We start from the raw sequence: 21,613 nt of genomic DNA on the forward strand, positions 1-21,613 counted from the left end.
GTACAAGTGTCCAATTGCTTTGGGGTTTGGGTGACAGGTATCCCTGGGTGCCAGATACCTTCCTACCATTTTTCAGGTGTCTAAACCGATCCTAACTGGTCCGAACCGGTCTGGCTCCAAACCGAACAAGGGGGTGGTTCGGACAAAACCAAAACCGAACCACCCCCTCCTGGTTCGGACCTGGTTCAGATCCGAACTGAACCGGGTGAACCGGTTTTGTGCACATCCCTACACCAAACCAGGTTGGAGTATACTGCCCGCCCTTTCAACCCCCTTTTAGTGTTAGGGATCCTCTTTTGCTTGTAAAGGGGAATCCTTACTGGATACCCCTTTACAAGCATCCTAAACCAGGCTGAACCGGGCAGAACCAGTTTGACCCAGTTCGAGTGCATGAACTGAACTGTCGGCTAATTCTAATAAACTGGTTCATGGATCAGCTGACTGATGGTTCATGGTTCAAATTCCGTTCAAATTAGAACCAAATTGCTCAGAGTGGTTCCATGCACACCCCTAGAACATCCCTCTCACACAATTGAAGGATGTCCTGACAGTGTGTTGGGATAGCCAGCAGTGTCATTAGGGCAAGCACATCCTCAGCACATCCCCACCCTCATCACACATTGGGGCCAGTGTTTATCTGAACCAGCTCTATGGTGGCATTCTCATGTAACACGGAACTGTGGGTTCCATGGACCCACAGTTCCACTCCCCTCTCCCTGCACTCTCCTATATGAATTTGCACATAATGGAGAGCGCTCTCTCTGCAGTCAGTGAGATTGCAGAGAGGAGGGGAAACTGGCTGCCTGGCTTCCTTCTTAATTGAAAGACAGCCCTGGAAACCAATAGCAGCAGGAGTGAGGGAGGAGCTTCCTCCCTCAACCCTGGTAGCTGGACAGTGGGACTGCAGTGCCATGTTCGGACATAACACTGGCACTACAGAACCGGAGGCAGAGGTGGCGAAACTCATTACAAACTGAAGGTACAAATCGGAGTCTGGGGAGGGAAACCACAGGTCCATTTCAAGGCAAAACTGTGATTGCATGCATTCAGACATACACAAATTTAAACCAGAGGCCCCTTCACCTCCAGTTTTGTGCTACATCTGAATGCAGCCTATGTGAACATGAAATAACCACATATACTTCACCAATTTACCCCTGCTTCCTCTTCCTCGACTTTCCTCCATTATTTCCCTTGTGTCAGTTTTGCATCTGGGTCCCTCGATGCAGAGATCTATTTTCTCTTGATGTGTAAAGTACCATGTACCTGAATGGAGCTCTATAATCATAATACTTACTGTTCTTATTATTAAGGTTGATCTCTTGGGCTGATAGTTAAATGCAATTTTCTCAGACACATCTGGAGTTACCACCCATGATTCAAGAAGTACATTGTCTAAATTTATTCATCAACTCTGCTTATGATCCAGATTTCCTGTTGAATTAGCAATTCAGTGCCCTGTGAAATTAAAGTGCCCTGTGAAATAAAACCTTGCTGGTTTTATTTTAATCGAAGCAGTCATGTCACGTTCTTGTGTAACTTTCACTGCTATTTTTGGGCCTAACATTGCTGTCACTGGAACTGCTCCATGTGGAAATCATGTTAAAAACTTGGGATGCTGATTAAAGAACTACAACTAGAAATAATTCAGTACTATAAAAGGAATAATTATATATCGTGGCACCAGCCTCCTTGTTTATTTAGCCTTGGGGCAAGGGACAAAAATTAAATAATGATGCTCCTGAGATGTATAATTACCTTTGGGGCCCAATACGGCAAGGAATAGCACAATGTTATGACAGAAAATAAACATTACAAATAAGTATTTCTTTAATCATTGGGAAAGGCAAGGCATGGATTCACAACCATTTGCAAATTCAGATAAAGATTGTGTGAGCCGATAATTATCTATGTTTAAGGGAAGATGACATGTTTGCTAAGGGTAAATTGAAAGGACAGAGGGTACATTTATAGGAAAGAATTGTCTGAAGAAAAGCCTGCTTAACCAATGTCCATTGATTCACCCTTGTCTTTAGTCTTCCTATGAAATCCTTCCTGCATTTACTGAAGAAGAGGGGGGGATAGGATAAAACAGTAACAAACTACAGAGCTCCAAAGTTAGAGTCCTGACTACACGCCATCTTGGCTCCTCCTCTGAGGGAATAGGATTGTGCCCAACGGTGGCTATGTTCCTTCCACTGACCAGTGGCCATACATGTCGGCCACATACCTTGCAGCTGCACATTTGCTTTTCATGCCATTTTGTCTCCAAATGACCCTGTTTCTCCAGCTTTCCCTTTTTTTTCTTAGGTGGATGGGCAGCAAAGATAAATCTTGGGCCATTTGGGGCCCATTATGAGCTCTGCCTTTTACTGCTGGGCTGTGCCTCATTAGTCCCCCCCCTCGCCCCCATTTTCAAAGGTGGGTAGCCTTGAAACCATCAAGCCTCATGTAAGAAATCACAGCTTTTGGATGCATCTGACCTGGCAGGCCTAGCTCTCACATATCCAATATGCACCCTGGATAGAAAATCTGAAATCCTCAGAACATTGTAATCTCTGATCTTGGTTACCCATGCATCAGTTTCATCCAGACTGGATTGCTCATTGCTGCAATGTGCTCTACATGAGACTGCCTTTAAAGATGGCTTGCAAGCTCCAGTTGGTACAGAATGCTGCTGTACAGATGCTTGCGGCTGCTGATTGCAACTGTGATTGCTAGAACCAGCGGCTGCTGATTGCTAAAAGAGCTAGTTTTGACCTTTAAAATCCTAGATGGCATGGAACTGTGGTATCTGTCAGACTGCATTTGCCCATATGAATTGGCCAGGATCCTCAGATTGTCATCGCAGGCCCTGCTCTCAGACCTGCTACTGACACAGTTCTGGTTGGTGGGGACCAGGGACAGGGCCATCTCAGTAGTGGCCCTCCCATTTTTGGAATGCTCTCCTGAAGCGCTTCATCAGTCTCCGTTCTTGATACGTTTTAAAATGAATCTGAAAACCTTCATTTTTAAAGACATGTTTTACAATTGGTTTTAATTGGGTTTCTAGTTTGAGTCTTGTCTGCAATTTTAAATTACTGTTGTTTTTATGTTTATTCATTGCCTTTACTGTAAGTTGCTCCGAGCAGCAGTGTATTGGAAAGGTGTATTGGAATGGTGGGATAGAAAAACTGTAAATGAATGAATGAATGAATGAATGAATGAATAAGATCAGTTTGACATCATTTCTTAAAAATCAGAGAGGGGTTGAAGTGGATTTTAAAGCCATGAAATCCAGAGTTCCAGACCACGACCGAGAGAGTGCTGCTCTAGGTATCCAGAAATCGTGCCTCCTACACTGAAGGGGCCATATATGCTTGACTACCTCTGCAGATCTCAAAGTTCTGCTGGGTGAGGTGGGGTCATATAGGAAGAGACATGACAGATCAGGCCATCACAGATATAGATATAGATATAGATATAGATATAGATATAGATATAGATATAGATATAGATATAGATATGAGAGACATTTCCCAAATAGTAATATGTGCGTGTATGTGTGCATGTGCTGCACTTGTCAGACTGACAGGCTTATTGGGTTGAAAAGAAAGTGATATTAGAACTGCTGCTAAGCCTGTTACATATAGATGGAGTCAAACTGAGTGATGGTCAGACACCTACTATAATACATTAGCTCTTTATTTCAAACAGGCAGATTCACAGCACATTCTTACAGTAGATACTTACAAATGCATATAGGAGGGAGGAAACAAAAATACCAAACAGGCCAGAATAACTGGAGACACAGAGGAGTAGTGCAAATCTTATTCACATTTTTTAGGAATGTTGAAAATGTATAAGCTATTGGGAATTAATATTGTTTAACAAAGAAAGCATTAATAGATACCGGATTTCATTATTAGAACTGCTCCCTGTCTTATTTGGCTATCTGAAAGATATGCAGCACAAACCTGTATATGCTTACTTAGACGTAGGTCCCAGTGAATTCAATGAGGCACATTTCCAAGGAAGTGTGCTTAGGATTGCATCCATAGTGATGTGAGCTGACATCAAAATGGCTGCACATTTAAGAGCTGAAACAATGGCAGTTTCAGGATAGGAAACAGCATATACAATATCATGTGGACTGCATGCTAAGGGACATGCCACATGCTGGTAGGCATGTTTCCAACCAGAAGTGTTGCTTCTTTATCTTTCTTTCTTTTCAAAAGCAGCCACACAAGGGGGGTAAAGTTGGTCAGAACTAGAGGTCTGTCCACTCTTTCCCTGCATCTATGTTCCTGACAAAAATTGTCCCTGATTTGCCTCTAAAGCAGAAACACTGCTTTGTGGGGGTGGATTCTCAAAGGGAAAATGGAGGCATAGGCTGCCTTCAGATATAACACTAAATCTTCCCTCCCAAATTATAGCTGAGAACTGAGACATTTTTCCTCATCATTTCTATGACTCTGTTCTTTATTGAATCTCCATATCCTGAACTGCACAAAAAGCTTGTTCCTACTGCACAATTATTATATGCAGTTAGCATAAATGGGGAGCGGGGGAGGGGAAAGCACTCTCTCCTTGGCTTTGCAGCAACTGCTCTCCTGCTTTTGGAAGATGTACAATTTCATCCCAGTCCACAGTATAATTCATGTATCAAGGCTTGGATTGAGCTTCTCTGAAGATGCCCCCACTTCTAGTTCAGTTCATATGCCTTTGTAGATTTGCTCACAATACTTAAATACACAGAGAAGCCCTTGAACCCAGGAAGGCTTAATGTGGGCATCAGTGGTCTTGCATCTCCAGACTTGACTACGGCAATATGCTCTATGTGGGGCTGCCTTTGTACATAGTCTGGAAACTGCAGCTGGTCCAGAATGTGGCAGCCAGGTTGGTCTCTGTGTCATCTTGGAGAAACCATATTACTCCTATACTAAAAGAGCTACACTGGCTGCCAATAAGTTTCCAGACAAAATGCAAGGTGCTGGTTATAACCTATAAAGCCCTAAACAGCTTAGGCCCTAGGTTTTTAAGAGAACATCTTCTTCGCCATGAGCCCCACTGCCCATTGAGATCATCTGGAGAAGTTCGTCTGCAGTTGCCACCAGCTTGTCTGGTGGCTATGCATGGACAAGCCTTCTCTGTTGCCACCCCAAGACTCTGGAATGTGTTCCCTGCTGAAATAAGAGCCTCCCTATCTGTGACAACTTTTTAAAAGTCCCTAAAGACTCTTTTCCCCCCAGCAAGCTTTTTAATTTAACTGGTTTTAAATTGCTTTAAGGTTTTCATTTTAATTTGTTTTATGTTGTTGTAAACTGCACAGAGACAGAAGTTTGGAGCAGTCTACAAATTTGAGAAATAAATAAGGAAGAAATAAATCTGCAAAGAATGCCTGGAACATAAATCTTCTAGCACAGAAAAGAGGAAAATAATTTGTTCAACCACAAAATATGTTGATTCTAAGCAGAAGTGGCCATTGGTTGTTTTTTAATCTCATATTTGTAATGTGTATTTAAAAAGAGAGAGAGAAACAACCTATATCCAGAAAACTACACCTTTGATAAATGATAACTCAACTTGTTATAGCTTAGTCAGCACTTTTATGATGAATGCATTTCATAATAACAACTGATACATTTCATAATGACTTTCTTCACACTTCTGTCCTTCCATCATAATCAGCTAGGTAGCTGCTAGTTCCTGTTCTCCTGTGGCCTGCATGGCAGTTTTTATAAGCTATATTTACTACAATTCATTCTGACTTTCTGTCCACCCATCCCATATTAATCTGTTCATCCCTCCATCCACAATCTATCCACCCATGATGGATCCATCCATCCACAATCCATCCACAATCCATCCAATCTTGCTATTTTACCCCCACATCTTTGCTTGACCATGTTTCTGACAAACAGGCACACACAGAAACTCACAAAAAGGTAATCTTTCTTCTTTCTATCCATTCATGAGGACAAAAAAAGATGAGCTAGTTTATTGTTTATTGCATAAAACTTCATGTTCCATTGAACCTCTCAGGTGCTGTAGCACATTTGACGTTCTTGCTGCTGCAAGCTGACCCAGTAATTCTGCTTGAGGGTCGCCATCCTCACTCATTCATCACCATAAGACCTGTGGGTTGCATGCTTCCACTGCCTCTTCATTTCCCTCAGCCTAGCATCCAGAGGATAACAAGAAGTATCCATCTTGCTGTCCATCACTTGTTTGTCAGCAGGTGATCTTCATCTTCACCTCATCAGAGTACCCCATCGAAAATTCATGTTGTGCTGACACCAGATCCACAGTCAAAGGAACTGCTGCTGTTGCAAGAAGATTTTTTGGTGCCTGTGCAAGAAGAGTCGAGATATATCCTCTTTGGCAAAGTTATTTATTTACCAAGGTGATGCAGATCCTCCTCGGAAGGCAAGTTGGGAAATTGCTCCTAACGAGCCAAAGGCAATTTTCCACATCGAGGCAGATTTAGGGTGTAATCACGGGTGTGCTTTTGACATTGTGAAAGTCATGTTATTGGTTTGCATTCTGTTAATGTGACTGCCTGCCATGGGGCTTTACAATTAGAAATTCAGATGAAGATACTGATAGATAGGACCTCCATTGAGAAAAAAAGGATGATGCACTGTGTCAATTAAAGAGGCTAATCCACAGACACAATAATCAAGCTTAAGTCAACTTAGTCACTGAAGGATATTGCATGATCACTGGTCTTTCTTCTTCACCGTCACCTTCATCATCACCATCTTCTCTCTCTCTCTTTTTTTTTGGCAGTGAAAGGGTGTGCTAATGGGTAGGGTCAGTGTTTGACAAATTCAAGATGAAGATCTGTCAACCACACCAAGCTCATGAACACAATAAAATGATATCCTCCTTCCCGCCCCTGCAAAATCAAACCCAACACCTCCCTGAAACAAATAAAAAGGAGGCTCCTTCCAGCTCTGGATTCAGAGGGACGTGCTTCCCTTGGGCTCTGCATAAATCTCTTCCTCTTTGCATCTCAGCTGCTAGGCTTGATCATTTGCTCTGCTACTTGCTCGACCTTGACACAGTGATGTCTTTACAGACGGTCTTCCAAAGCTCCAAAGGGAGCAGACGGGGCTACAGCTCATGTTCTGCTATTGGTGGTGGTGGAGGTGGTGGAGGATGTAGAATTGGCTATTCTTCATCCAGGGGATTTGGCGGCGGTGGCAGTGGCCGATATGGCAGCAGAAGCCTCCATAATTATGGGAGTGGAAGTACAAGGATTTCCTATGGACGGGGCTATGGAAGAGGCATCTGTGGTGGCTATGGTGGTGGAGGAATGGGTGGCGGAGGAATGGGTGGCGGAGGAATGGGTGGCTATGGTGGCGGAGGAATGGGTGGCTATGGTGGCGGAGGAATGGGTGGCTATGGTGGCGGAGGAATGGGTGGCGGAGGGATGGGTGGTTATGGTGGTGGAGGGATGGGTGGCTATGGCGGTGGTGGATTTGGTGGTGGAGGAATGGGCGGTTATGGTGGTGGTGGCCTTGGTGGTGGTGGAGGAATGGGTGGTTTTGGTGGCCCAGGTGGTGGCAGTGGAGGCATTCGACCTGTTGAAGTGAACCCAAGTCTTCTGCAGCCAGCCCGTGTAGATATTGACCCCCAGATCCAGCAAGTAAAAAATCAGGAGAAAGAGCAGATCAAGGTCCTCAACAACCAGTTTGCCTCTTTCATTGACAAGGTGAGTGGTCACAATAGCAAGTACTGTAGGTTGACTGTTGTCATGGAATGTATGTTTACTGGAAAATTGCACTTCACTTTTCTGTTAATGGTGAAGTCATGTTTAAAACTCTAAAAGTTTAAGTTTTGATTTCTACATGTATTTATCCATCCATAACTAGAAATTAGATGGGAGTTCTTCTCAATAGAATGTGTTTTTTTAAAGTTCTAAAATTAGAAGTTATCTACCTATATGTCATGGTGTCTATAAGGATTTCTAGTTATTTTTTAAAGAAATGATCAGAATCAGCTGAGGTCATTTATTATAGACGCTTATTATTATTTTGAATACAGACAGGTAATTGGAAGTGAGGAAAGAAAAGTATTTCCTGTCTTTCCCCATAAAAAACAGGAATTTGGATTAGCAGGAAGATTCTCAAAGTGAAAGGGTATTCCAAAGCCCACAAAAATGACAGAATTGGCCTTGGGGGTGTCCTTTGAAGCTTGAAGCCTAGGCCAATATCTGGCTAGAAAATGTTTCAATTTTTAAAAATGTAGCTACTGAAACAGCAACATTCAAAGTTAATTTGGTGGGCTTCTTTTCAATCAAAGCATTCAAGGAATTTCTAGGGAAGTCAAACATGTTCTGGCATAAGTGGAAAAAATCAGTTTCTCAGCAGTGTTCTGTAGATCCCCAGGTTGTAAATGGCTAAGGCAACATTTTACATAAGTCATACTGAGTCCACTTAGCCCAGTATTGTTTACTGTGAAAGGCAGCAGCTCTCTGGAGTTTTAGCCAGAAGTCCCTGCCCCCTGCCCCCAAATTGCTGTTTCCTGAGATCCTTTAACTGGAGTTGGTGGGGTTGAGCCTGGGGCCTGTTGCATGCAAAGTATGTGTTCTACCCCAATCTATAGCCCTTCCACGAATTCCACAAAACTTACAGAAAATTGTGGCTAGCCAGACTGCCCATAAATGTCTATCCCAGTCTATTGTAGACTATTAGGGGGAAATGAGTCAACATATTTAGTTTCCCTGCTAGATCCCTTGGAGGAGTTCTTTTTATTCACCACATGTGATCAGGTCAGTGGTTGTTTACAAACCTGGGCACAAGTAGAATTCAAAAAGAAGATGAAGGCTTCTCCTTAAGTGACACTTCTGAGGAATGTTATTGGATGCCAAAGGAGGTTCCAATGAGACAAGTGAAATTCTTGATGTGGATGGGTCTTCACATTTCTGAAATGTTATCAACAAAACTACTCATGGTTCAGATTCTGAGATGTTGCATTATAAGTTAAAAACAGATTTTAAAAAGGGGGGTGGGGGATGGGGCTCAATCACATGAGAACCAGTTCTTTATGCAAGGGCTGATTTTGCTGTGAACATCCCCTCTACAAAGCATTTCCAGTTGCCTTATAAATCTCCTTCTTGGTTCCAGGTTCGGTTTCTGGAGCAACAAAACAAGGTTCTGCAAACCAAATGGCAGATCTTACAACAGCAGTCACAAAGCCAAGGCCCAAGGCAGAACCTGGATGCCCAGTTTCAGGCTTTCATGAATGGCATAAGAAGGCAAATTGAAGCAGTCCGTAACCAGAAGCCCCAGCTGATATCAGAGCTCCAGAATATGCAGGGCTACGTAGAAGACTTCAAGAACAAGTAAGGAATAAACCACCAAAAAAGGGGTGGCACAGAGAGATCCCATGGTCCACAGCTCCAGGGTGATAAATGGTCCTTCAGAGGGAGTTTCAGGGGCTGCTGCTGCAACAGCCCATCTAATGCCAACAAGGCATGTGGAGAGTTATTTGGCTTATGTATGAGTCCTGTTGCACCAAGAACCCACAGAAGCAATTGCAGGATCTGTGTGCTAGCTTTTCTCTGTGTGCATGGAGGGAAAGGGAGTTCCCTTTCCTGGGCTCTGTTACACATACTCTCCATTGTGCAATCCAAGAGGAGTTGTCTGTGCGTGCTTGAATGATCAGTATCAATAACTGATTAATTCCACTTTTCAGCATTTGCACACTTCAGCCTGCTCTGCTCTGAAATAACTATAAACTTTGTTTCATTTTCCAAAATGATTCATGAAACAAGAAAAACATACCAAAATGAGATGGGGAAAAGGGGGATTAATGCAGCATGGACAACCATGTGTTCCTTGCATGTATCTCATTGCATGTTCTGAGCTCACTCGCGTCTGTTTTGCCATTTATAGACACTGTGAAACCTGCTATCAGTTTAGTATTTCTGTAAAATAACATATACAGAATGTTGGTTGACAATCTGATTAATGCTGCACTTGTGCAGCCAAGGAAGCACATGTACTGCTGCTGCATTCCCAAATAACACACCACAGGTGTTCACACAGAGGGTGAGATTTTTTGCCAATTCAGGAACATATTTTCAGGTGCTCCAGAAGTAAACGGAGATCAGGAAAGATCTCTCTCTGTCTCTGTCTCTGTCTCTCTCTCTCTCTCTCACACACACACACACACACACACGAGCGCCCGTGTTGCTTTACTCAGCAGCTGCACATGTGCTTCATGTGCTGAGCGTGTGCAGTGTTAGTCTGGATGTGTTATTAGTACATTGCTTTAGAGTGCTCAAAGTGCCTTGCATACAATGGGGCGATTCTAACGATCAGCAAAAATCGGGCTAGCCTCAGGGCATACTGGGGCTTGCGGGGGCCACCCCCCCTCTCCCCCACCCCCCACTGGCTCCGTCTCGGAGCCAGCCATCGTGTGGGCGGCCAATCTGGCTGCCCAGGGCTCCCTGCCCGCTCGTCTGTGGGGAGAGCGGGCTTAGCCTGCTCTCCCCACAGTTCTAACAAAAGCGGGTCTCACGGATCGTGAGACCTGCCTCAATATCTTGTAAGCCAAGGGTTCCCAAACTTGGGCCGCCCAATGTTGTTGGACTACAACTCCCATCCTCCTCTTGGCCACTGTGGCTGCAGATGATGGGAGTTGTAGTCCAACAACATCTGGGGACCCAGGTTTGAGAACCCCTGTTGTAGCCGTTACAACAAATCTATACTGCTATTATTGCAGTGTTGTGGTTGAAAGATAGCAGCTTGCCTAAGGCCAGCTAAGGAGTTTATACGCACGTAGCAAAACATATATGTGCATTCATCATCACGGGTGATAACGTATACACAGCATCCTTGCACAGTTCCTGTGCAGAAATGATACAGATGTAGTTCCTTTATATATGATGCAGAGCTCTAAAATCACAAAGGGCACCCTTCAGATGATTCAGACTTAAGAATAGGCTTGTATTGCTGTCAGCCAGGCATCATTAACTTGCAAGCCAATGGCCATGACATCTTTAAAAGGAAATTGAAGTCATCCAACATAAGGCATGCCCTGGAAAATTATTTATGCACTAACACAGTAACCAGTAAAGATGCAGTGTATGCGTTAAACCATCATCTTGAAAACTGAAAACAGTTGATTCAATTCTCCTTGTCCAGAGGTATCAATACATTTATGCTTTGACTGGGACATTCCAACTGATGCAGGATGTTATATCAACGGGGAGGGAAAATAAAACAGGTGCATTGTTTAGTTTCTTAAAAAACCTCTTCTGGTGATTTTGAAATGTTCAGTTTATATGAGGCTTATTTTAATATCTTCGTATTCATCCTGGCCACCACCTAATGGCGTAGCGGGGAAGTAACTTGTCCGGGGAGCAAGAGGTTGCTGGTTTGAGTCCCCGAAACACCTATATTGGGCAGCAGCAATATAGGAAGATGCTGAAGGGCATCATCACGTACTGCGCAGGAGGAGGCAATGGTAAACCCCTCCTGTATTCTACCAAAAGAAAACCACAGGGCTCTGTGGTTGCCAGGAGTCGACACCGACTCGATGGCACAACTTGACTTTATTCATCTTGGCATCTTATACATTTGCTTTGTATGTGTTTGTATTTAAATAGTAACCTAGCAAGCATATTCAGTAAGTTCACTGTGGTTTGTTTGTTTTTTGTTTTTGCTTTAAACAGGTATGAAGAGGAGATCAACAGGCGTACAACTGCTGAGAATGAGTTTGTGGTGATGAAAAAGGTGAGCAGCGGGATTTGGCAGGGTACTATCAGCAGAGAACGCATAACCGATGGTAGAACTGAATCTGGCACCCAAATGTTTTCAAACTTTCCAACAGGAAATCCACATATGCATTTTGAGGTGGCAGAGCACCATGAGAGGGCTGTATGATATGCCTGCCAACAGGTTTGAATATCTCAGAGGATAATGGATTATAGGAAGATACAGAGCATTCACCTGAAACTCATACTGAATTATGACAGTTATCCACATGGGAGATGAGGAGAATCATGGAGGCATTGAAGAGGCACAGGGTGAAGGATTTCATTTCACACGGTAGTTTTGCAGTAGTTGTGCAAAACTACTGCACAAGATGCCAACTTCTATTCAGCTGCTGTTTCCTGTGCCAAGTTAGTAGGTGCTACAGCCAGTGCTTCAAATGAGAGGTGTGCAAGGTGCCTGGAACTCAAAATCCCTAACTCAAACTCTCTTTCCTCCTAAACCCATGTGTGGTTGTGATTACTCTGTGAAGAGGGAAGTGAGATCTGCACATGTTTAGGAGCCGTCTCTTAAAAAAAAGCCTTCACATGCTCTGGAGCTAAACTAGTGCAGCAAAAAGCAGAGACTCAGGCTGAGGCTCACTGAGTCATGGCCGAAGGGAGCTCCAACAGAGAGCATAAAAACGTTCTGCATAGACATGCCTAATACCTTTCCTGTGTGCTGGAATAAATGAAAACATGACGTGAAGCTTTACGTTTGCTGGAATTCGTGAAAACATGACATGAAGCTTTACATTTGCATTTTCTATGATCTCTCTTCCAGGATGTAGATTGTGCCTACATGACCAAGGTTGACTTGGAATCCAAAGTTAGTGCTCTGACTGATCAGATCAGATTCCTGAGAGCTGTATTTGATGAGGTAAAGTGTTCTTCTGTTCCATGTGTTGACCATCAGAGATGGTCCCACTTCACTGCTTTTACCCTACCTCTCTCAGAATCCCAATTGGAATTTGATTCTATAGAAATCCAAATTTTCTTCTTCTGTAAATTAAGACATATATGAAAATGTTACTTATCATTTCAGATAGGTTGGATGGAAAAGGAATCAGAGGAAGGGAGGTGATAATTGATGGGGCATGGGGAGAAGGATTCAGAGCCATGGAGATGCCTGTGCTGTGAAACAGGAAATCTGAGAAATATGACGGACCAGAAAGCCCTAGCCATACATCTCTTTGCACCTTCCTTTCCAGCACAGAGCTTCCTCTCTGCCACCATATTTAAACTGGTTGAGAAGCTCCATGGAAGAAACCCATGGAAACCCGTGGAAGAAACCCAGCCCCTGGAAGAAAACACTAGACTAGGGTGTCTGTTGGCAGATTAAAAAAAAATCTTCCCCAATCTGAAGACCAGATCCTTTGTTCTTTAAAATGAAAGTCAAGATTTTCAGAGGCCAAATCCTGTGCCAGATTCCATTCTTAAAAATTCATTCATTCATTCATTCATTCATTCATTTCTTATAAATAATACACTTCTTATAAATACTTGTGAGATGCAATCCATTTTGGCACAATCTTTTCAAAAGATAATTTAAGGGCTCAGAGATGGCTTCAGTATTTAATGAAAATGACTGAAAACACAAATAAGATACAGATGAAATCACAGCTATAGGAAGGATGCTCTGAGCCTATGGAAACTGTACATAAGGTGATTGGTCTCATTCGGGCTGAATGAATTTAATGGCTTTCAAAAAGTTATTTTTCTTGCATAGCATATCTGGGGGTGTGGAAAGAATAGCAGAAGAGAAGCAGACTAAAATAATAATGGATGGCTTTTTGGTCCTTTGCAGCAAATGTCTACATGGGAGACGGGAGGCCAAGGCAGCACCTCGGTGGTAGTAAGCATGGATAACAGTGTTGATTTTAACTTGGAAGGCATCATTGAAGAAGTGAGAGCCCAATATGAGCAGATCGCTCAAAGCAGCCGAGCAGAGGCCGAAGCTTGGTACCATACTCAAGTAAGTAATAGAGTGGAAACCAGAAACAATAAGCCTGACATATCTTTTGCTTCTCCCAGAAGCTGGTGTTTCTCTCTCTCTCCAAAGACCAAAGAAGACTGGAGTGGGGACTTGCCCTTGATCTGTGCTTCCTGTATGGGAACTGAGCTACACATGACACATTGAATTGATTCAACAGTCATCTCCCTTTTTGGAACTGTCGTTCTGTGGAGGAGAAGGGGAAGGGCACTGGGGATCTCTAACAGAAGACTTTTAGCTTCTTCAGCAGACTACAGTTCCCAGTATTCTTTTGGGGAAGCCATTACATTTAAAGTGGTATCACATCTGTAGAGGCTTGTACTGTAGCAGATAAGGCCTGAGATGCTGGGCAGTAAACAGCCAAACCTGGGCGAGCCACGTCAAATGCTACCAACACACACAGCTGTACAGCCTTGAGATGTTGGGCCAGTCATATTGGGCCAGTCATTAAACATCCTTTGTTTCAGAGCCCACCTTTCCCCAAACACCACTTCAGTTCCCCCAGTTCGTAAGCTGATTATTTCCTGAAGCACATGACTAAAAGCTCTCAACTGAGGCAGTTTGAAGGTCTGCTGGTATCACAGAAACATGGACTGATATGACAGGCAGCCACCTGTCAATGGCCTAGATCTGTTGGGGCTATCTTAAAAGGCAGCCCTGACAGTGTAGCCATGGGGTTGCAGAAGAATTCCTTTAAACCACTTCGGGGCAGCAGTGCTGCACAATGGAAAGGAGGAGTACTGTGCTGCTGCCCAGAACAGAAGTGCTTTTAAGTAATTCCGTAGCAACCCCGTCACTTCACCATCAGGGCTGCCTTTTAAGTTGCACAGGAGCCCTGATGAGACCCGACTGTTGACGGAGGGCTGCCCATCATGTTGGCCATGGTATTTAGGGGATGGAAGGAGTAATAAAAACAAGCTGGCCCATAAGTGACCCTTAACCAATATTGATGTGTCAATGTTTAAAACACCCCTGTCCTAAAGATGTGTCAATAATCAACCCCCCTTAACAACCATCCCTTGCTTAATAAGCATATTATTTGTTGTAATAGCCTGAGCCATTTTTGGAGGGGTGGTATATAAATTAAATAAATACAATAAAAATAAATATTCCCACTAGCATGTTCTAGGAAGTGTAGCATTTGAGTGGGGATCGCGGCACCCTCACCAACCACACAGTCCCCAGGACTCTTTTGCCAAAGCCATGATGGCCAAGCTGGTATGAAGCCAGTTTGGTTTTGCGGCTTATATCTTTGGGCTAGTGTGGCACAGTAGAGGGACCTTGGGCTAGTTCCAGTTATGTGAATCTTGTCGTCATTTTTTGAACACATTATTTCTGCCCCACAGTATGAAGCCCTGCAGAACACCGCAGGAAGACATGGGGACAGTCTGCGCAACACCAGGCAGGTGATTCAAGAGCTGACCCGGAACATCCAGAGGCTGCGTACAGAAATCGATCATGTCAAGAAGCAGGTACAGAGAATGAGCTTTTCATTGGGCTTAGGGATTCAAGGTGATTTTACTTTCAGGATCCATGCTCTTATATTAATGCAGAGATCATCTCTACAGAGGAGGAGCCACTGTTTGGTGGTAGAGCCCCTGCTTGTCCTGTTTCAATTCCTGATGAGTGGAATTTTTAAATTTTCCCAGTTAAAAGTATTTAAATGTTTATCAGGGCTGAGAAAGAGCTTGGAGAGCCATTGCTGCTCAGCAGAGACCAGGGCTGCACAACTTCAGCCCTCCAGCTGCTTTTGGACTACAACCCCCATAATCCTCAGCCACAGTGGCCAGTAGTCGGGGATTATGGGAGCTGTGGGCCAACTTCTGCAGAAGGGCTAGTAGTGCAGCCCTGACATGCTGAGACAGTCCTTTTAGTCAAATTACATGTGATGCTAAGAACACAAGGAGCCCTGCTGGATCAGGCCCAAGGCCTATCTGGTCCAGCCTCCTGTTTCCCATAGTGGCCACCAGATGCCCCTTGGAAGCCCACCAGCAGGAGATGAAGGCATGCCCCCTCTCTCGCTGTTGCACCCTTGCAACTGAGATTCAGAGGCATTCTGCCTCTGAACCAAGAGGTAGCCAACAACCCTCAAGACTAGGAGCCATTTCTGCTTAAATTCCAGTTTTGTTTCTATTTAAAATCACAGCTGCCAGAAGTGCTGTGGCCGGGATTGGGACCATGGTGCACAGGGAGGGACTGCTGCTCAGTGGCAGAGCACCTGCACACCTATTTTGCATAAAGAAAAATGCACACACAACCCATTCCGAAGCTGCTATTTGCATTGGCAGTGCATGTTTGTCAGGGCCACAGCACAAGAAGGAAGGGTTTGATGCCTCCTCCATGCATGCCAGTGTCCCAATCCTTATCACTGCTGTTTTAATTAAACAAACGCAAAAATGGAAACACAAATGACGCATTTAGCATTACGTGTAGCTTGATCCTGATTCAGCAAACTGTATGTATTCCTATCTGGAATCTGCCTTTCTCCTAATTGCCCTCCCAGTCCCTCAACACTTGGCAATATAGTAAGGGGGGGAAATGCCTTGTTTGACTGTTGCATCATGTTAGGTAGGTGGTTTTGCACATAACATGAATTGCATTACCTGTATATAAATTCAGGTGTGACGCAATTTGAAATTCTATTTCACTGAGAAGCCTGGGCGGTTCAATGGACAGCATATTCGAATTTGGATTTGGGAGGTTTTCGGCTGGAATCTTTGAGCACTAAAGCAGGAGCACAGAAATAAGTTCTTTAAAATAAGGGGAAATGAGATTATATGTTGACGTGTTGCTCAGTTGATTGTATAGACATCCATGATCATATGGAATTGTTTATATACAGTGTCAGGCTACTGGTCCACCAAGCTAGGGTAAGTACACTTTAGGTCCACCTCATTGGTCCACCGAGCTAGGGTAAGTACGCTTTAGGTCCACCTCATTGGTCCACCGAGCTAGGGTAAGCACACTGTTGCTGGCACTTTTGTGATGGCAGCAGCTCTCCTGGGTTTCAAAGAGGGCCTTTTCTAGCCCTACCTGGAGATATCCGGGATTGAACCTGGGACCTCCTGCAGGCAAAGCTGGAGTTCTATCACTGCGATTCCAATCTCATCCATGTGGATGAGAAGACTGCCAGAGAAGAGGTTCACTGTGCATGTAAAGATCAGCTGTGCTGCACAATTCTAGGGATGTGCAAAAGTCCTCCACGAAATTTCACTTGCCTTATTGAAACTGGTTTGGCTTCCCTTGAAAACTCACATCTCTCTCCATGGCAAGGAACCCTGAGATTTGCTTTGAATGTCACTTTTTCAAAATGTTTGGGCTAGCCCAGCTGCACATGCATACGTGCTCTTGAAATGCAGACAGTCATGTCTATGTGCACGTGGCTAGTATCTTCATTTAACAAACCTGTATCTCACCTGGGAGAAAAATGGGAACAAATTGTGGCCTAGCTCGAAAAGGCATTGTGAGTCAGAATGAGCCAAGGGTTGTAAAATTCCCCTCCATGTTTAAAAATTGCTTTATTTTATCACAGCAATTTATGAAATTACAGGTTTTTAAACTATCTTGTTTTATGATTTCCATTTAGTGATGATGCTTAGGATAACAATAGGCAGGGACATGTATCAGCAGGACTGAATGTGATGCAGGGCTTGCCTGGACTCAGCCTCCAGGCAGAGTTGCCTCAGCGATCCACTCCTTGTATACCAGAAAACATGCTCAGTCAGTTCAGGTAGTTCTTGAACTCTTCAAGGGTTAGGTGCTTATGGTGGGTGCGCAGATGGGCGCCTATACTAACTTTCGGAGGATGGAAATTGTTCAAACCAAATTCCTCAGGGGTATACTGAGGGTTGCCCAGTCTGTCCCCAATGCATGCCTCATATTGGAAGTGGGCTGGCCCACAGTCGAGGCCAGAATTTGGAAGGCCATGTTCGGCTTTGGGCTCAATTTGGGTTTTTTGCCCTGATGGGCTTGCCCTGCTAGTCTTAGAAGATTCTTTTAAGACCCGCTGGAAATGGGACATGGACAATAAATTAAGTAGGTTGGGTTTCTCATTTCCGGTGATAATATGGTTGGGCCTCGAGAAGTCCTCAGACGCCATAAACCATCGTATAATGGACATTGCCAATCAGGGGGATGTTAGCAAAATAAGATCTGGGTTTTTTATGGGAGCCCAAATTGATAGACAGACTCAATGCCCTTCATTCTGCCATCCTGGAAGGGCAATTTCAGAAAATACCCTATCTCCAGAGATTGTGCTTGTGTCAAGTGAGAGAGGTTGAATCTACTGAACACATTTTGCTGAACTGTTGTTTTTACAAGGATCTAATAAAAGAATTAATCTCTCTCCTTTTAAGAGACCATAGATTGTCCTCAGGCCAGGAGAGAGTGGAGTTTTTACTCGCAGACTTGGATGATTTCATCTCTGCAAGAGTTGCCAAGTTTCTTTGCATTGCAAGTAAACTTTGCATAAGATTGTTGAGAGGGTAGACATGGGCATAGCACATTAGGAGGGTGAACAGATTTTATTCATCTGAAACTTCCCTATGTATGATACTGTAGCTTTTATTGTATTGTTCCTATTGCAGTTTCTATTGCTACTACTGATGTGACAAGATATATAGCTCTCTGTGTGGTTCTGTTGTAATGAGAGACCATTGTCTGTAATAATAATAAAGTTGAAATTGAAGGACTCAGCCTCTGGGCTTGTTTTGAACACTCAGGCTCAGTCCTGGAACGTGTGCATAATTAAAAAATGAGGGTAAGAACATAGACAGAGAGTCCTGTTGGATCAGACCAAAGATCCATCTGGCCCATCTGAGGCTGACCCGATATACAACGCTTTGTGACATTTTGGAGGGGATAAGGAGCAGGCTCGCAGGATTCAGCCCCAGAGCCATAAGCAGAGCTAGATCCAGGGACAATGGCCAAAGCCAGTTTTGAAGCTCATTGGACAATCCTTGTCAAATGATGTGCCAAGAACTCCAGGCCAGAGTTAGAGACAGTGCTGGAGACAAATCTACTTTACTAGAGCAGATGGAGGAAGACAGCCATATGGGTTCAGAAAGAAAGGCAGACAGGGTTTCAGTTGCCAGGCAGTGAGAGAGAGCCAGATCATTTGGGATCAGTGTGGAGACCTAAACCAGCAGCTCCACTGCCAGAGAAACCTGGGCTTCTGAAACAAAGCCTGCCTGGTTTCCCCTGGAGGCTTGCAAAATACCCAAGGAGCCAGCTACAACTGGTCAACCAACAACCAGGAGGGCTGAGGGCCTGGAACAAATAGAGCCAGAAAAGGTCTTCTCAGGAGCTCAGTCCTGCCAGAAAGAAGCCCATGGTAGAAACAACTTTATTTGCTCCTCTTCTCTTGTAGTGTGCTCAGCTCCAGTCAGCCATTGCTGAAGCAGAAGAGCGGGGTGAGATGGCCCTCCGCGATGCTAAGCAGAAACTGCAAGAGTTGGAATGTGCCCTGACAAAGGACAAGGAAGAGTTGGCTGGCGTATTGAAAGAGTACCAAGAGTTGCTGAATGTCAAAATTGCTCTGGATATTGAGATTGCCATGTATAAGAAACTGCTGGAAGGAGAAGAGTGCAGGTATGCCCATTGCTACTCTCTACATGCTTTTCTTTGAAAGATGGTTTTAACTGGACTAAGCACTCATAGTGGTTTACTAGTCTTGACTTCAAATATAATTGGGAATCAGTTTGTTTGTTTGTTAGTTTGTTTGTTCGATTTCTATACCGCCCTTCCAAAAATGGCTCAGGGCAGTTTACACAGAGAAATAACATATAAATAAGATGGATCCCTGTCCCCAAAGGGCTCACAATCTAAAAAGAAACACAAGATAAGACACCAACAACAGTCACTGGAGGTAGTGTGCTGGGGGTGGATAGGGCCAGTTGCTCTCCCCCTGCTAAATAAAGAGAATCACCACATTAAAAGGTTCCTCTTTGCCAAGTTAGCAGGGGTTTTGGCAAATATTTTAGCAGGGATTTTGGCAAATAGTTGAATATTCAGAATGCCCTGTAAATATTTGACATCCAAATGTTGGGGCATTGAATGCATTATGGCCCTAGAAAGAATTCCCTCTCCTCTGGGGCAGTTTTCTTTCTGCACCTTGTATTGTATTTTGTTTGTTTGCTTGGAAAATCTGGTGTAATGCTCTTTCCTCTCTGCTTGTGGAATATTGGTCTAGTAGCTTGTGTGGTTTGACTGAAGGGGAGGAAGAGAGGTGGAGGGTTCTGTCTTGCAACAGAACATTGGAGAATATGACTTTTTTGGTCCCTTGCAACTGCTAATTCTACTATCCATGGATGACAGAGATGGCTTCTGTCATCTGGAAATATTACTAGGCCTACTGAGTGATTATGTTTTCAATTGACGAGGGCTTTCCTTTGATGAATGACCTATGTTTCTTGCTCTTGAACAGGTTATCTGGCCAAGGATCCCAAGTTCATGTCTGTAAGTAGTTTGTGCTTTCCCCTTAATTGATTTTAAGATTATGTTTAAGTCATGAAGGTGTGTGTGAGCATGCCAGTTCAATAGTACTCAATCTGTGATTTTTTATTTTTTTTACAGCTGTGAGGAGCAGCGGTTATGGCGGTGGATATGGTGGAGTCGGTGGTGGCGGAAGTGGCGGCGGCATTGGTGGTGGATTTGGCGGTGGCGGAATGGGAGGAGGAATGGGTGGTGGCGGAATGGGAGGAGGAATGGGCGGTGGCGAAATGGGAGGAGGAATGGGCGGTGGTGGAATGGGAGGTGGAATGGGAGGCGGTGGGATTGGAATTGGCGGTGGAAGTTGTGGCTACGGAGGGGGAAGTGGAGGCTATGGAGGTGGAGGCTATGGAGGTGGAGGCTCAGGAGGTGGAGGCTCAGGAGGCTCCTGCGGAGGTGGTGGATTCTCGTGTGGTTCAGGAAGTGGCTCCAGCACAGTCATAAGGAGAACCACTACATCCAGCTCGTCCACTAAATCATCAGGCAAAAAGTATTAAGGATCTCAGCAAGTCCCCCAAAAGGAAAGAAACGTCTTTTAGCTTCTAGTGGCAGCAGCACAACATCTTCAACCCCATCCAGAAAAGAACAAACTGTGCCCTTTAAGAGACAAGATCTTATCTCTTTTGCTTCCAAGTGAAAACCAGCAGCAAGGCACCATTCAGTTGGGCATCTTACATCTTGCTTCAGCCATGTACACTTTAGAAGACCAATGTTGAATCGCTGCCAGTAGAGAACAACAATGGAATATGTTGACTGTATTGCACTTTAGGATATCAGTTAGCAGAAAGTTGGTGGAAAGGGGAAAGGGAGACCTATAGATCTTGAATCTGGGCTTTGCCTCTTTCAGTATGCTGTATATTTTTGGCTTTTTTTGGTGGCTGCAAAATGGCAGTGTTTACAAAAGTGTTTCATCCTTTTTCTTGAGGTTTCTTCTTCAAATATATTGTTCTCTTCAGGTGTGGATGTAGTTCCTTGCATCACAGATTGCATACCTGCCAACATGTCCCTATTTTCTCATTCAGGAAATGGGAAAATAGGGACATGTTGGCAGGTATGAAATTATATCATTGGTTTCCATGTGTTTGTCTATGTTCATGCTGGACAAATCAAAATTGTTTTTTGTTTGCCAGGAAGATAGAGCTTTTTGGATATTTAAAGCCATGCGTCACTCAATGATCAGGTTAACAGAGCGGCATGGTTGCATAGAACTATATCTGTGTCATTATACATTGTCTCATCATAAAAACAGTACCATGAAAACATTCATTATTGTGTGAATCCTGTGAATTACATGCACCTACGGTATCTTTATTTCTCACAGTTTGTTTCCCTTTTCCTTGTCTCAATAAACTGCAGTCAAGTCAGATGTGGTCCTGGTGCTTTTT

General features: G+C 43.9%; 1 protein-coding gene across 1 annotated transcript; it reads left to right on the forward strand.

Moving 5' to 3' along the window:
- The first annotated feature begins 7,051 nt into the window (after positions 1-7,051).
- LOC128346360 (keratin, type II cytoskeletal 6A-like) lies at positions 7,052-20,877 on the forward strand. Its single transcript, XM_053299568.1, has 9 exons — positions 7,052-7,699; positions 9,114-9,331; positions 11,669-11,729; positions 12,531-12,626; positions 13,554-13,721; positions 15,086-15,211; positions 19,108-19,328; positions 20,164-20,195; positions 20,313-20,877. The coding sequence occupies exons 1-9, from the start codon at positions 7,052-7,054 to the stop codon at positions 20,723-20,725; spliced, it is 1,983 nt and encodes a 660-aa protein (XP_053155543.1). The 3' UTR covers positions 20,726-20,877.
- Positions 20,878-21,613: the final 736 nt, after the last annotated feature.

The sequence above is a fragment of the Hemicordylus capensis genome, chromosome 2 (genome assembly GCF_027244095.1).
Source record: "Hemicordylus capensis ecotype Gifberg chromosome 2, rHemCap1.1.pri, whole genome shotgun sequence".
In the NCBI taxonomy this organism is placed as follows: domain Eukaryota; kingdom Metazoa; phylum Chordata; class Lepidosauria; order Squamata; family Cordylidae; genus Hemicordylus; species Hemicordylus capensis.

Bases quoted from the DNA above. Each gene is read 5' to 3' on its own strand.
- LOC128346360 (XM_053299568.1), top strand. From the start codon at position 7,052: ATGTCTTTACAGACGGTCTTCCAAAGCTCCAAAGGGAGCAGACGGGGC. The intron at 12,627-13,553 runs GTAAAGTGTTCT...GGTCCTTTGCAG, and splicing joins TGAGAGCTGTATTTGATGAG to CAAATGTCTACATGGGAGAC. The intron at 20,196-20,312 runs GTAAGTAGTTTG...TTTTTTTTACAG, and splicing joins AGGATCCCAAGTTCATGTCT to CTGTGAGGAGCAGCGGTTAT.